Source organism: Pan paniscus, chromosome 13, assembly GCF_029289425.2.
Source record: "Pan paniscus chromosome 13, NHGRI_mPanPan1-v2.0_pri, whole genome shotgun sequence".
Lineage (NCBI taxonomy): Eukaryota > Metazoa > Chordata > Mammalia > Primates > Hominidae > Pan > Pan paniscus.
The window spans coordinates 129,655,826-129,671,305 of record NC_073262.2 but is presented as its reverse complement, the minus strand read 5'-3'; the positions used below and the strand labels follow the sequence as shown (position 1 = coordinate 129,671,305).

The window sequence follows — 15,480 nt, the reverse complement described above, 5'->3', positions numbered from 1 at the left end:
GTGCTCCTCCAAGGTCAGACTTAGTCTGCATGAGGTGCTCATCTTGGCTTCTCTCAGCTAGTTGTTAGAGGGCAAATATTTTAACTTTTCTGGGTAAGTGCTTCTTCATTTGTAAAATAAGCAGCTGAAGCAAATAATCCTGTGTGCTCCCTCCCACCTCTGATAGTCGTTAGATATTCCCAGGCAGCTTCTTTCATCAGTGAGGTCACTGAAGCCAGAAATGATCAGGAAGCGGCTTGGGACAGCATTCAGAATCCTCAATACCTTTGGCTTTATCTCCTAAAAGTAGGACCAGGTCCCTCAGCCTAACTATTACCTAGCTCAAAATTTCAGCAGAGACCTGTAACACTTCCAACTTCATCAGGTGATAAAGGAACTCCCGGAATGCAAGGGAGAAGAGGAGAGCCGGGAAGATACGGACCACCTGGATTTCACAGAGGGGAACCTGGTGAGAAAGGTCAGCCAGGGCGTCCTGGACCCCCAGGCCCTCCAGGCTCAACTGGTCTAAGAGGGTTCATTGGTTTTCCAGGACTTCCAGGTGACCAGGTAAGGGGCTACTGCTTTGTGGGGGAAGAGACAATAAAACCTTTCTGTTCTTAGGATGTCCGTAAGGAGCTATAATTTGCCAGCGTATATACCATTGCCCTTTCACTGGCTTTTAGAATGTAAGGTGTAGCTCAAGGAGAAAATAGAGCCTTCTAGAAGGCCACGATGAAACTGACATTTCTGACCAGTGCTCCTGCCTGGTTCCCCTAACATAGAGGACCAAGTCACATAATCACTATCTCCCAGCCTGGTTTAAACCACCCATGAAGACTTGCCTCATGACCACTGGTTTACTGGAATGAAAGTCGTCCTGAAAAATCACCCAAATCCTGTCTTTAAAGTCTTCCAGTTTCAGATATCACAGATTTTGCTTTCAATATATTTCGTCTTCACAACCATGAGTAAAATACCCTTTCAGAATCCAGGAGGTACAATACATGTAGTTGCCAACATTATACTTCTGGAAAACACGTAACTCACTATCCATCTTTTGGAATGAAATGGATTTGTAAAGTCTTTCATATGCTATGATTTATAATACTATTTTATTTAGTATCAACTTGTTTATTTGTAATTTAAAATTCAAATTAGTAACACAATTACTGTTTCACAACCAAGTGTAGAGAATGGGATGCTACCAGTTGCGACTGAGAACTCTAATTCTGGAGAAGCTATATCAACTTTGAAAAACTAGATACATGTAGTGGGAGGCTTGCATGCATTTCAACTTTCGTTACCACTGCAGATTACAAAAACCAAATTAGTTACAGAAAATTACAACTGGATCGTGTTGTGCATGTGCCATTTGTATTTGAAATCTGATTAAGGCCTTTTGTTTCATTAAACTGTCAGGGTGAGCCAGGTTCTCCAGGTCCCCCTGGATTTTCAGGAATTGATGGAGCAAGAGGACCTAAAGGTATGGTTTGGAGATACAGAAGCCATCTGTCAAATGCATAGTCCTGAATGTTTATAACATTGTAAACAAGTGCCTTTTACATGATAAGCAAAGTGTATCAAAGAAACTGCAACACCCAAGGGGCTCTTCTTAGACAGTCAAACACTCAAGATCCAAATATTCTACAGTTGTCACTCAGATCCGAGGGTATCAGATAGAAAACAGCATGCCTGCAGGCTCTTCGTGTCTTCCTCCTCCGTGAGAGTCCCAGCAGCAGTCCATGGAGTGACTGCAGCCCCTCAAGTAACAGCTCAGTTGCAAGGAGAACAGATCCATGTCAGTGGGCAGTGCCCACCTTGGCTTAGAAACCCTATGTCCCACAGGAGCCAGTATCTTTTCTAAGGACTTCATAAGTACAGCTTTTAGAGTCCCAGTTAGGACATAGAGGCTAAAGCCATGACTTTCCAGCAGGTGCTAAGAGTTCACTTAAGAAGTCCCAAGATAGATGTAATTTACAATTGGGTTATTTTTTTTTATTATTATTATTATTTTACTATAAGTCAAGGTCAGCAAAATATTTTTTTCCTAAAGGGCCAGATCATAACAATTTTCAGCTTGTTGGGCCATATGGTCTCAGTCACAACTATTCAGCTGTGTTGTTATAGTGTGAAAGCAGCCATATACTATCTGTAAACAAAGGAGTGTGGCTGTTTTCCAATAGAACTTTATTTGCAAAATTGGCTGCAGGCTAGATTTGGCCCCACGGGCCTTAGTTTACCTTGTGTCAAAAACAGTGCTGCCTTGTCACACACCTAACATTCTAGTGAAAGAGAGGCTTCATTCACCCTTTATTCAGACAAACAAGTAAACAAACAAAGAGCAGGATATCTTAGTTGCAATGTTTGCATAAAACCTTTCATAGCTTTACTATCTTGGTATACCATTGGGTTAATATTTTTCTTTAAATCTACTTTAAAATGATTTACCTTTTTAACCTTAGCCTTAGCGTAACTAGCTGTAAATTCACAGGTTAACATGCAGTTATCCTTTATTTTGATATAAGTTAAAAGAAATTTAAAATATAAAATACTAATTAATGAACGACCTACAATCCTCTGCCTTACTACTTTGAGAGACACTCTATAAATAATATACTAAATGTTGTAACAAACATGACCTGTGTGGGCTTATTTCTTCAGAAAGAATAATATAGATCCCTTCTTGGGAAATGGTTACAAATGGAAAAAGTTTTATATTTGATTTTGATATTTTATAACTTCGGAGTTCAGAAGTCACTCCTTTTCTGCTTACCTATACATTTATTAGTCTCTTTACCATTCTTTCACAGTAAAAACCTACCTCTTCTCACTTCCTTCATGCTTGTATTGGGCCATGCTTAAAAGGAATTGAAATGCACTCAAGATACCTGGAGTCAAAGATGTCTCATGGATCCCACAGATAGGAGACATAGTTCTGCCAAAGCTAAAGGGACCCTAGCCCTTAGGCAATCCATGGTTTCTCACTTTTTCCCATGGTCTATTTTTTCACTTACCTGTCTACCAACTGGCTTCATCTCTCTCTACACAGTATCTTTTCTGGATATTTCTGGATATGTTGGGTTGTACTCCAATATGTTCTACATCAGGACAACTCATGATAATGCTTTTGGTTTCTGCCCCAGTAGCCAAGGACTTCAAATTCTCACTTTCTTATTCCATCTTCTCAAGGAAAGACTTGTTTGACCTGGAATGGGCCAGAATCCCACCCCTCAAGCAATTGGCCATTATTATGAGTAAAATCAGATAGGAGAAAGACTTCCACAAGGTGCTGGTGGAACCCCTTTAGAAAGGGGTGTAAATGGGCAGTTACTATAAGATACATCTAACTTACCTCTCTAATTCTCTTGAAACCCCATCTATTTTCTTGCCTTTCCTCCCACTCCATTTTGAGTCCTCCACTTCAAACTGGCTCCCAACCATAATGTAGGTCCTTGTGTCTGGAAGCATTATGGAGTGACCAGTAGCTTTGTGGGACTGTGGGAGTCATGGCCTACAGTGGCTTTTGAATGTGCCATCTCTTGTCATCAATGCAGTATGCCTTTGTGATTTTCTTTTTGCAAGGACACTGAGTTGAGCTGCCTTATAAAAGAGCTTGAAATAAGATTGCAGCAGCCAAAACAGTTACAATTTTTGATTTTGGTTTCTAAAACATAAGGATATAGTCACTCAATGCCAAATAATTTCTTAAATAGAAACCTAAAGTTGAAAATTTTCTCAGGACTTAAAAACTCAAACTTATCAATACCCGGAGATCCTTATGATTGTGATGTATTCTAAAACCATGTGTGTGTGTGTGTGTGTGTGTGTGTGTGGGGTATGTAAATTGCATCTTGCATTTATATTTCTATTTGTTCTTGTTTAGAATAAAAGTATTTAAAAACACTCTCCTAAAATATCTGAAGATAAGCTGTACAGACAAATACCATAAACGTTATTGTCACCTGTATGAGACCAAATTAAATTGTCTAAAGTAATGTCACATGCATTTTATCCCTTTCAGGAAACAAAGGTGACCCTGCCAGTCACTTTGGTCCACCTGGTCCAAAGGGTGAGCCAGGTAGCCCTGGATGTCCAGGTATAGCTGCATATTTTTCTTACTAAAACAAAAAAAATAGTTTAGTTTGAAAAGCAGAACAATTACTTCTAGCTGGCAATGATCGTATCAATATTTTCTTCCCCCTTTGTGCATTAAGGTATAGATAAAACGGGTTATATATAAACACTTCCATAGCATTTCTTGCCTGGCCTAGAAGAACACCAGGGTTACATACTAGGGATTCACAATCATTTTTCCATCATGGCTCATGTGACCGATGATGTTGACACAATAATAAACTCCCCAGGCATGCCCATATTTTGGCAAACTCAAAAATGAATATTGCAAACAATTAAAATCTGGACCATTTTGCACCCTCTATCATTTAAAATGATGCATTCGCAATAACCACTCACAATGACTACAGCTGCAGGTTGTCATTCCAGCTCTTTCTTTCTACTGAGAAAAGCACATGCCAGTGTAAGTGGTGCGCCATTGTTGAGCTATCATTGAATCTATTTTAATTCACTAAAAATCAAACCAAATCAAGCAAACATATACCTCATCACCAACAAGAAATCTAAGTCATTTTAAACAGTATTTTGCTTCTCAATAATAATTAACCTGGAATCCTTCAGAATGGATTGTGATGCACCATTGAGTTCTTGTGACAGTTGAGGCCACAACTGGCTACATTAGATGACCCACAGCAGAAGGGGGGTGCCAGTGTTATGCACAGCTCCGTGCTTTACAGGAAAGGGAAGCCATTTGAGTTCAAGCCAACAGAACGGGACCCCTAGAGGGGAAAGCAGCCTTAGGACAGAATGCTCTATTGGTTTAACTCATATATGTTTACATTTCAGAAAATGTTGGAGATATTAATTGGTACTCCCTTTCTGGACCCTATAGAAATGCACCAATATTTAAAATATGCATATCGCTTGACTTAGGAATTCTCCTAGGAATTTATATGGAGTCAGTAATCAGACAAGTGTACAAAGATGCATGCCCAGGAATATGCGTTGTTTGAATGGAACAAATGTCCATTCACAGATGCCTGGTTAAATAAGTTATATCCCAGGGCACTCAGCCAATAGTGGTCAGGTTAGAAACCAGGTTTGTGTTTAGCTGGGTACCTTGTAAATTAAAACACCTCATATCAATAATTTTGTGCATTATCTTAAAATTCCCTCTGGCAATAGCTGTGTTTCATTTCATACAACAGAAAGAATATTAGATATTTTCTGAGCAGAACTATATGAGAAATTTTATTTTGTTTTTATACTGTAAGATTGCTAAAATGGAAGTCTAACAAAAACAATACAGTGGCACAAACTACCTTTCCCACCTTCTTTGCTATGGGTCTTTCACCTCTGACATGAACAAATATATTTAGATATATATATATATGTATATATCTAAGTATATATGTATATATCTATATATGCATATATATCTATATATGTATATATCTAAATATATATGTATATATATCTAAATATATATACGTATATATATCTAAATATATATGTATATATATTTAGATAGTATATATATGTATATATGTATATATATTTAGATAGTATATATATGTGTATATGTGTGTGTATATATATATGTATTTTTTTTTTTTGAGATGGAGTCTTGCTGTTTCACCCAGGCTGGAGTGGAGTGGCACAATCTTGGCTCACTGCAACCTCCACCTTCTGGGTTCAAGCAATTCTCCCACCTTAGCCTCCCAAGTAGCTGGGACTACAGGTGTGCACCACCACACCAGCTGATTTTTGTATTTTTGGTAGAGACAGAGTTTCGTCATGTTGGCTAGGCTGGTCTCAAACTCCTGGCCGTGAGTGATCTGCCTGCCTTGGCTTCCCAAACTGCTTGGATTACAGGTGTGAGGCACTGTGCCCGGCCTAGATAGTATAATATTTTAACTGAACTGTATAACTGAAGTATACATTTGATAGGGAAAATAGTTTTGAGGTTAGCATTATGGGAGTTCATGACAAATATCAAAGTGAGAAGCCTCAGAAGGGAAAAATCAGTGGCTCAAAGTCAACCTCCATTAATACTTCACCTGTGGTCTTGGGTAAGCTGAGAGTATCTTCTCTGAGAGTAGTTGCCTCACCTGTAAACTGGCCCTATGCATACTGCAGGATTGTCCTGAGGATCAAATGAAATAAACTGAAACTGAAAATAACTATACAAATATAAAATGCAATGATCATCATTGTCATCATCACCATCATCAGCAAAACATGAAGACATTTTCCCATACTTACTGGTATTTTTATGTAAACCCCAAAGATAGGAAGATTTCATAAGCTCAGGGTAGTCCAAAATGGGGGCCTGTGATGTTACCTAGTATTTTAACTTAAAAATCATAAACCTGAGTGATTTTACACTTAGGCTGACTTTTTCAGAAAGTTTGCCTTGGCCAAATTTGCCTGTTCTCCTGTGGTTACCACCATTTAAATTGGCCCCTTTCCCATATGCCATGGCCTCAGCTTAGAAATTTTAAATTGTATTATATGTTATTCACTAGCACAGAGTTTACTTAATACACTATTTCCATTGACTGGAGAAGGCTGCATTGAACTTGAATGAGCATCATGAGAAGGCATGAATCTGCAGCTGGTCTTGGGATTATATGTGATTATCCTGGGTTCAGTCCTACCTACTCTGCACTCTATTCAGAGAGAAAATATAGTGCAAATTAACTCAGAAGTTCTGTTCTTAACACAAACCCACAAAATTTGGGAGACAAGTTTTTTTTTTAATATATCAGTGTTTTCATTTGTAGATGAGAATAATGCTACTTTACTGTAGGAATGTTTTCAGGATAAATAAGATAATACATAGTGAGACTAATAGATGTTAAATTCAATCAGGGAACAGGTACAGACTAACAAAAGCTTGTTTCCTGTGTGCTATAATAAATGATGACTATAGCCCCCCCAGCATGGTTTGTAAATACAGAGACATATATTTTATGTGCAGATTCAACCAGTGATTTTCAGCACACACTATTGGTTTATCCCATAAACATGCATTAAACTCATACATTGTAAATAAACACATGGGGAAATAGTCATCCTCTTTAGTAATCAAAGAAATGTAATTTCAAGTGTCTGAAATATCATTTTATCTTTAATAAATTAGCAAGAAAAGAGGCCAACAAACTAAAATGTCCTCAGTAAGAACACGGCATGCTCTTGGAGCTGTGGGTGGGTTCCATATGGTGGTGTGAGTCAGTGCAGCACTTACTCCAAACTACTGGCAACCTGTATCAAGAACCAAATGTTGAATGGTCTGTTCCAGAAAACTAGAGAAGAACTGAATTGTGTTCTGCAGCAAGTCACTGTCATAGGAAAAGGACTGCTTTAAATTTTTAGAAATTGAAGAGACCTATCCATTAGATGTTATGGGTGATTCTGGGATGGAACGTGGTGTGGACAAACCATCTGTGAAAGACATTAAGGGGATAATTGGGGGGATTCAAGTATGGGATGAATGTTTGAGGGTATTAAGAATTGCTATTAATTTTCTTGGCTGCAAAATGTTATTTTGGCAATGTAGAAAAACGTTCTTATTTTTCAGACTTCTTACCTCCTGAAGTATTTAGGGATGGAATTACACTACGGTGTGATGTACTTTAGAATACTTCAGCATTTAAAATGCATTTGAAAATACGAAAATATCATGCTATTTATCCAGAAATTCTACTCCTAGGAATTTTTCCTAAGGAAACAATTTAATAGGAGAAACAAAATTGACAAGAGATATATAAAGAGCATTATGGATAACAGCAGAGTTAGAGATAACTTAAACGGCCAATAGTAAAAGAAATTGAATTAGTTAATTTAGTTAAGATTGACTCAAAAAGCTACTGGCCATTCACTTAAAAATGATAATTAGGAAAACCAATATAAACTTGGAAAATTACTTATGATACAACACTAATTTTAAAAACCAGAATATAAAATTGTGGGTATTATCTGTACATGTATGTACATATGAAGAATTGTGTTAAGCTGGTGGGATTATGGGCATTTTGTTATCAATTTTTCCTTAACGTTATTTTCCTTTCCAATAGAAACTATTTAAAACTAAAAAAGTAAGGATAGAAAAGAATAGGGTGGGCTGAACTTGGTGATTTTACAGATTCACTGTCTCAAACAGCAACTCTGATGTTTGATCTTTCCTTCTTTAGGGCATTTTGGAGCATCCGGAGAGCAGGGCTTGCCTGGTATTCAAGGGCCCAGAGGATCACCTGGAAGGCCAGGGCCACCTGGCTCCTCTGGACCACCAGGATGCCCAGGTACCTTGAAAGGAAATCTGGAGACTTCCTGAGCACTCTTGTGTCTCAGAGTGTTTCAGAAACCACCAGTCTTTAATTAGACCTAAATTCAGATATGGCTCTGCCATTTCCCAGACCTGTGACTTTGGATAGGTCACTTAAACTCACCTATGCCTCACCTATAAGCTAGTGGGTTTCACTGAGTGACTTGGAGTAGATTAAGACAGCATCTGTAAAGTGCCTAGCATGGCACCAGACACAAAGGAATGGTCAGACAGATAGCAACTCCTTTCTTTTTAGTTGTTATTCTTTTAGAGAGAGAGGGCCTCACTCTATTAACAAGGCTGGAGTGTGGTGGCACAATCATAGCTCACTGTAGCCTCAAACTCCCGACCTCAGGGAGGCTGTCTCAGCCTCCCAAAGTGCCGGGATTACAGGCATGAGCCACTGTGTCTGGCCCAGATAGCAGCTCCTTTCTAGCCCTTTGCATTTCTCCTGCCATTCAGGATGCTGTTTTGTTTGTTTGTTTGTTTGTTTTCCCCTCCTTTAGACCTAAGGCAGATGTCACACTTACAGCACAGTATTTTAATGGATACTTTTCCTGCCAATTCAGAAAAAAAGAGAAAGTTTAAAACTATAGTTGGCAACTTCATTTATTTGGAAATGTATTTTCTCCTCCTGAATTTAAATGTATTTTTCTCCCTAGAGTTAAGATGTATAGGAAGAAAAAGTAATTAGACAATGTTCTCTGTTACTCATATATTAAGAACATAGATGACTTTCGCAGTGAATGTAACTCATTTATTATCTGGCCATCTGCAAAACTTCCCTGTCATCCTCAGGTGATCACGGGATGCCTGGGCTGAGGGGACAGCCAGGAGAAATGGGAGACCCTGGGCCAAGAGGCCTCCAGGGGGATCCAGGGATACCAGGTCCTCCAGGAATAAAAGGTAAGTCAAAACGAAGCCCATCCCACAAGAAAGATGCCGCCCAATGAGGGCAAATTGATGGTGTTTTCTTCCTGTACCAGTGAGTGACCCTGCTCTTGGTCATACCACTCTTTTCCGTAGGTGCCATTAGCATCTTCCTACTCTTCCTTAGCCAGGGCTGCAGGTAGTGCCCATCCAGTCAGCTGACCTGCCTTCTACCAGGGAGAATGGTAGTGCTACCATTTTCTTTCTTTTCTTTCTTTCTTTCTTTCTTTCTTTCTTTCTTTCTTTCTTTCTTTCTTTCTTTCTTTCTTTCTCTTTCTCTCTTTCTCTCTCTCTCTCTCTCTCCCCCCCCTTCCTTCCTTCCTTCTCTCTCTCTCTCTTTCTTTTTTACTTTTCTTTCCTTTTCTTTTTTCTTTTTTTTGATGGTGTCTTGCTCTGTCGCCCAGGCTGGAGTGCAGTGATGCGATCTCAGCTCACTGCAACCTCCACCTCCCAGGTTCAAGCAATCCTCCTGCCTCAGCCTCCCAAGTAGCTGGGATTACAGGTGCGCATCACCATGCCTGACTAATTTTTGTATTTTTTAGTGGAGACAGGGTTTCACCATGTTGGCCAGGCTGGTCTCAAACTCCTGACCTCAAATGATCCACCCGCCTCGGCCTCCTGAAGTGCTAGGATGTGAGTGCCCGGTTGCTACCATCTTATTTCTGAAGGCATTTAGCCAAATGATTTTTATGATGTTTAGGCCCATTATTCATGTATTCCCTTCACCTATGCTTAAGCTCCTACTATCCTAGAGTCTGTGCTAGATGCTGGGTGTACCTGCTTCCTGCCCTCATGGAGCTGACAGTATGGCAGGAGAGAAAGACATTAATAATATATGTGGAAATGAATATATATTTACTGATCATGATAAGTGGAAGAGAAAACAATAAGGTGCTACAGATATAGAATAATTAGTGTTCATCATCTTTGTTCGATCAAGAATAATTTTTTCTGGGTTGAATTTCTTGGTCTGTAAAGGCAATAGTGGACTGGTTATAAAAGTCTGGTTATAATATAATATAATACAATACAATATGATATAAAATACTTGTCATTAACAAATCTTTATGCCCTCACATTCATCCATGGTATCAACCCCTCTTCAGTCCATTTCTTCCACTTTAGAAAAAGTACTTTTTTGGCCAGGTGGCTCACGCCTGTAATCCCAGAGTTTTGGGAGGCTGAGGTGGGCGGATCACTTGAGGTCAGTAGTTCGAGACCAGCCTGGCCAACATGGTGAAACTCCATCTCTACTAAAATATAAAAATTAGCTGTGTGGTGGTGCATGCCTGTAATCCCATCTACTCAGGAGGCTGAGGCAGGAGAATTGCTTGAACCTGGAAGGTGGAGGTTGCAGTGAGCCAATATCGTGCCACTGCGCTCCAGCCTAGGCAACAGAGTAAGACTCCATCCCAAAAAAAAAAAAAGAAAAAGTATTTTTTCTATGGGTATTTTTGAACATATCTTTAGCATAACACTTACGTTGTATCACATTTGTTTGGAGGTTTTTCTCATCAAACAGAGTATGATTTTTTAAAAAGCAAGGACATTTCATATACCCTTGAGACCCAGTCAATAACAAGTATACTGGTTGGTGGTATGAATGAATGGACAAATAGGAGAATGAATATCTGAGCTAGTAGCTATGAGGTTGCAGTCCTTATCTGAACCAACAGCTGATGGTTCCAGCTTACTTGGTAGAGTCTTGTAACCAGGTTTCCTCTATTTCTTCTTCCTTTCTCCTTCCACCTGCCTTTGCTCATTGACTCATATGTATACGAAATCCTGGTAAAATAAAAAATCCCTCCTTTCAGAAGGTACTGAGTAGGAAACCCCTTCTTCTGGGATTAATCCTTTTACTGTTTTGAAAATTCAAATACGATTTTCCCACACTTTGCCCTCTTCACTCATTGGATAGCTTTGAAATAATTGTAATTTTCCAGAAGTTGTAGTGTGGTAGGTATTACTTGGTGCAATTCTGTGGAGACAGGAGCCATTTATGTTGAAGAGTTGGTATACTCATGTATTTTCACGCAATCACATAACTTGATAGGAAAAGTTCCCTTCACAAGACATCTTTGTACTGTTCTCCGTCTTCATTGACACTTTTAGTAATATGAATTCCAGCAATTCATGATAAATTTAGGATTTCAGGCAAATGATCATTCTGTTATTTTGAAAGTTTCTATGGTGATTGTGGCCATTTCCTGTCTCTGACCATCTCTACAGCCTTCATGGCGTATTCTTTGACACTTTTTTGTGTCTGGAAGACAGTTGGTAAAGAATCAAAAGAAAACATTTGTCATCATTAACCACTCCCACTTTTTCCTACCCTCCACTTCTTCCTACCCTCCCAGTTCAGTAACACAGCAAGGATTTTTAAGTGTCTTGGTGGCTTAAAAACATACACCCAATTTGGTCAAAATGACAGGGCTCATGCCACTGTTGTTGATCTTTCTTTCCCTTGAATTTGTTTGCATTTATCACATAACTTCAGTATGGCATGCTATTACAAAACTAATAGCTGGCCGGTGTGGTGGCTAATGCCTGTAATCACAGCACTGTGGGAGGCTGAGGCAGGCGGATCAGCTGAGGTCAGGAGTTCGAGACCAGCCTGGCCAACATATAGCGAAACCCCATCTGTACTAAAAAAATACAAAAATTAGGTGAGCGTGATGGCGGGTGCCTGTAGTCCCAGCTACTTGGGAAGCTGAGGCAGAAGAATCGCTAGAACTCCGGAGGCGGAGGTTGCAGTGAACTGAGATTGCATCACTGAACTCCAGCCTGGGTGACAGAGCAAGACTCTGTCTCAAACAAAACAAAACAAAACTAATAGCTAATAAATTTGATCCATAACAAAATCACCCCAAAATTAATCTCCAATCACATCATAATTCCGTGCTATGAAATAGTGTGTTAAAAAGAGAAGGTGAGGAAATGAACATATTACTTCGCATGTTCATACCACCTACAGACAGATGTTGCAGTGGTGCTCCATCACCATGCAGTGACACTGTTTCACTTCAAACAGCTCAGAGAACAACCGGTCTTTAAAAACCACAACACAAAACAAAACAGTGAAATACATTCTGAAAAGTTAAAACATCTGCAGTATAAATTCATTGTTGCAGCTTATCATGCTGATATAAAAATGAACCACACTCCAGCAGAAACACTTTGAACTGAGAAACTAAATATTTGCAGTATGTTCTAACTAAGTCAAGGGGACTGATTATCTTGTTTGAACAAACCAGCTGCTGAACTCAAAGCTGTTTGCTCTGCTAGAACAGGCCATATGGATTTTGCATCCTGCTTGTGTTCAATCAGATTTAAACTTTAACTTGAACATATGCTAAAAATGGCTTGATTCCAGCTACCATTGACTTTCTTCACAGAATTACAAAAAACTACTTTAAATTTCAAATGGAACCAAAAAAGAGCCTGTATAGCCAAGACAATCCTAAACAAAAAGAGTAAAGCCAGAGGCATCAGGCTACCTGGTTTCAAACTATAGTACAAGGCTACAGTAACCATAACAGCATGGTACTGGTACCAAAACAGATATCTTGACCAATGGAACAAAACAGAGACCTCAGAAATAACTCCACACATCTACAACCATCTGATCTTCCACAAACCTGACAAAAACAAGCGATGGGGAAAGGGTTCCCTATTTAATAAATGGTGTTGGAAAAACTGGCTAGCCATATTCAGAATACTGAAACCGGACCCCTTCCTTACACCTTATACAAAAATTAACTCAAGATGGATTAAACACTTAAACACAAGACCTAAAACCGTAAAAATCCTAGAAGAAAACCTAGACAGTACCATTCAGGACATAGGCATGGGCAAAGACTTCATGGCTAAAACACCTAAAGCAGTGGCAACAAAAGCCAAAATTGACAAATGGGATCTAATTAAACTAAAGAGCTTCTGCACAGCAAAGAAACTATCATCAGAGTGAACAGGCAACCTACAGAATGGGAGAAAATTTTTGCAGTCTATCCATCTGACAATCTACAAGGAATTCAAACAAATTTACAAGAAAGAAACAACCCCATCAAAAAGTGGGCGAAGGATATAAACAGACACTTCTCAAAAAGACATTTATGCAGCCAACAAACATATGAAAAAAAAAAAGCTCATCATCAGTGGTCATTAGAGAAATGCAAATCAAAACCACAATGAGATACCATCTCACACCAGTTAGAATGGCAATCATTAAAAAGTCAGGAAACAACAGATGCTGGAGAGGATGTGGAGAAATAGGAATGCTTTTACACTGTTGGTGGAAGTGTAAATTAGTTCAACCGTTGTGGAAGACAGTGTGGCGATTCCTCAAGGATCTAGAACCAGAAATTCCATTTGACCCAGTGATCCCATTACTGGGTTTATACCCAAAGGATTATAAATCATTCTACTATAAAGACCTATGCAAATGTATGTTTATTGCAGCACTATTCACAATAGCAAAGACTTGGAACCAACCCAAATGCCCATCAATGATAGACTGGATAAAGAAAATGTGGCACATGTACACCATGGAATACTATGCAGCCATAAAAAAAGGATGAGTGCATGTCCTTTGCAGGGACATGGATGAAGCTGAAAACCATCATTCTCAGCAAACTAACACAGGAACAGAAAACCAAACACCACATGTTCTCACTCATAAGTGGGAGCTAAACAATGAGAACACATGGACACAGGGAGAGGAATATCACACACTGGGGCCTGTCAGTGGGTGAGAGGCTAGGGGAGGGATAGCATTAGGAGAAATACCTAATACAGATGTCGGGTTGATGGGTGCAGCAAACCACCATGGCACATGTATACCTATGTAAACCTGCACATTCTGTACATGTATCCCAGAACTTAAAGTATCATCATCATCATAATAAAATGGCTTGATTCCTAGACTTTAAGTACAAATGCCCTTTAAAAGGAGAACACCCAGTTCCTAGTTGGAAAGTAATATAAGATTGAAATAATGAAAACCTAAAGAATATTATCTGTAGCATGACAAGAACTGGAAAGAATATGGATTTTGTATCCATATTTACTGGTAGCAAGTAAAATGTTTCATAAGAAAAAAGAATCTGGAAATGGCTTTCCTCAGAAAAGAGATGCCATGTCCCGTAGAGCTATGAACATCATGGAAATATTCTCCCCCCCTTTTTTTTACTAGATTACTCCCCTCCTGCCCTTCCCCCACAGCACTTACCACACTGGATGTAATTGCCTGTTTGTTCTGTCAAGTCAGGGATAGACTTGTCCCGCATCGTCTTGACAGCACCTGCCAGGAGGTACATCTGGGGCAGACTCTGTGCATTAGGAAACCATATCTTACACCCTTAGTAGGCACTCACATATTTGCTGATACAAAAAATATTTAAATCTTATTTCGGAATCTTTGTTAATAAGAATCTTCCAGGTTTTTCAACCATTACTTATAGTCACAAAGATCTCTCTTCCCATCAGCTTTGAAGTTAGGGTGAGCAGCTGTCCCGTTTTGCCTGGGCCTGAGTGGGTATTTCAGGATGTAGAAATTTCAGTGCTAAAACCAGGAAGAAGTCGCAGGCAAACAGGGACACGTTGGTCACCCTATGTGTTAAAAGTATGAGCCCATATAAAAGCTCTTGGGTATGTCGAGTAATGTTTTCAGGCTTTAGAACAAAATACAGCCTGAGAGTGGGAATGCAGTCATAAAGAGTTCGCTGGCTAACAAAGATGGGAGCCACAATTCCAGCTGGATTGGAGGTTACATTCACTGACTAGAGAAAGAGCACCCAGCCTGAAAGTGCAGTGTGCTGCAGCCTTAAATGATGGTTGTTTAGCAGGAGGACGACCAGAGAGGTGAATAAAAATTCCTCATTACCCAGAAATGTGCTTTGTTAGCCTAATTGCCTCTCATCTGCACTGTATATATTTTATGCATGAACAACTTTCTGATTTAGAGATGGGATTGATAAAAAGCTTTCAGTAAAAAGGAAAAATTACCCTTACAACCCTACTCAGATGTAGCTGCATTCAATTTAGAACGATAACATTGGGTCAGATAAGGGTCGGCCAGTTCAACAATGGCGAGAGGCTGGGACCGTGACAACCTAGGATCTGGATGTGTTGATGTGACAATGGAGAGCTGGCAGAAGCAGAGACATTCCACC

The 15,480-nt window shown here is 39.3% G+C and overlaps 1 protein-coding gene across 1 annotated transcript in view; it reads left to right on the top strand.

Moving 5' to 3' along the window:
• COL4A4 (collagen type IV alpha 4 chain) overlaps positions 1 to 15,480 on the top strand; it is a 163,432-nt gene that overhangs the window by 113,303 nt on the left and 34,649 nt on the right. Inside the window, exons 33-37 of the mRNA XM_003821828.5 lie at positions 365 to 546; positions 1,399 to 1,462; positions 4,001 to 4,075; positions 8,250 to 8,357; positions 9,179 to 9,286. Of these exons, the coding sequence (XP_003821876.2) occupies positions 365 to 546; positions 1,399 to 1,462; positions 4,001 to 4,075; positions 8,250 to 8,357; positions 9,179 to 9,286 (537 nt within the window). The remainder of the gene's footprint in view (positions 1 to 364; positions 547 to 1,398; positions 1,463 to 4,000; positions 4,076 to 8,249; positions 8,358 to 9,178; positions 9,287 to 15,480) is intronic.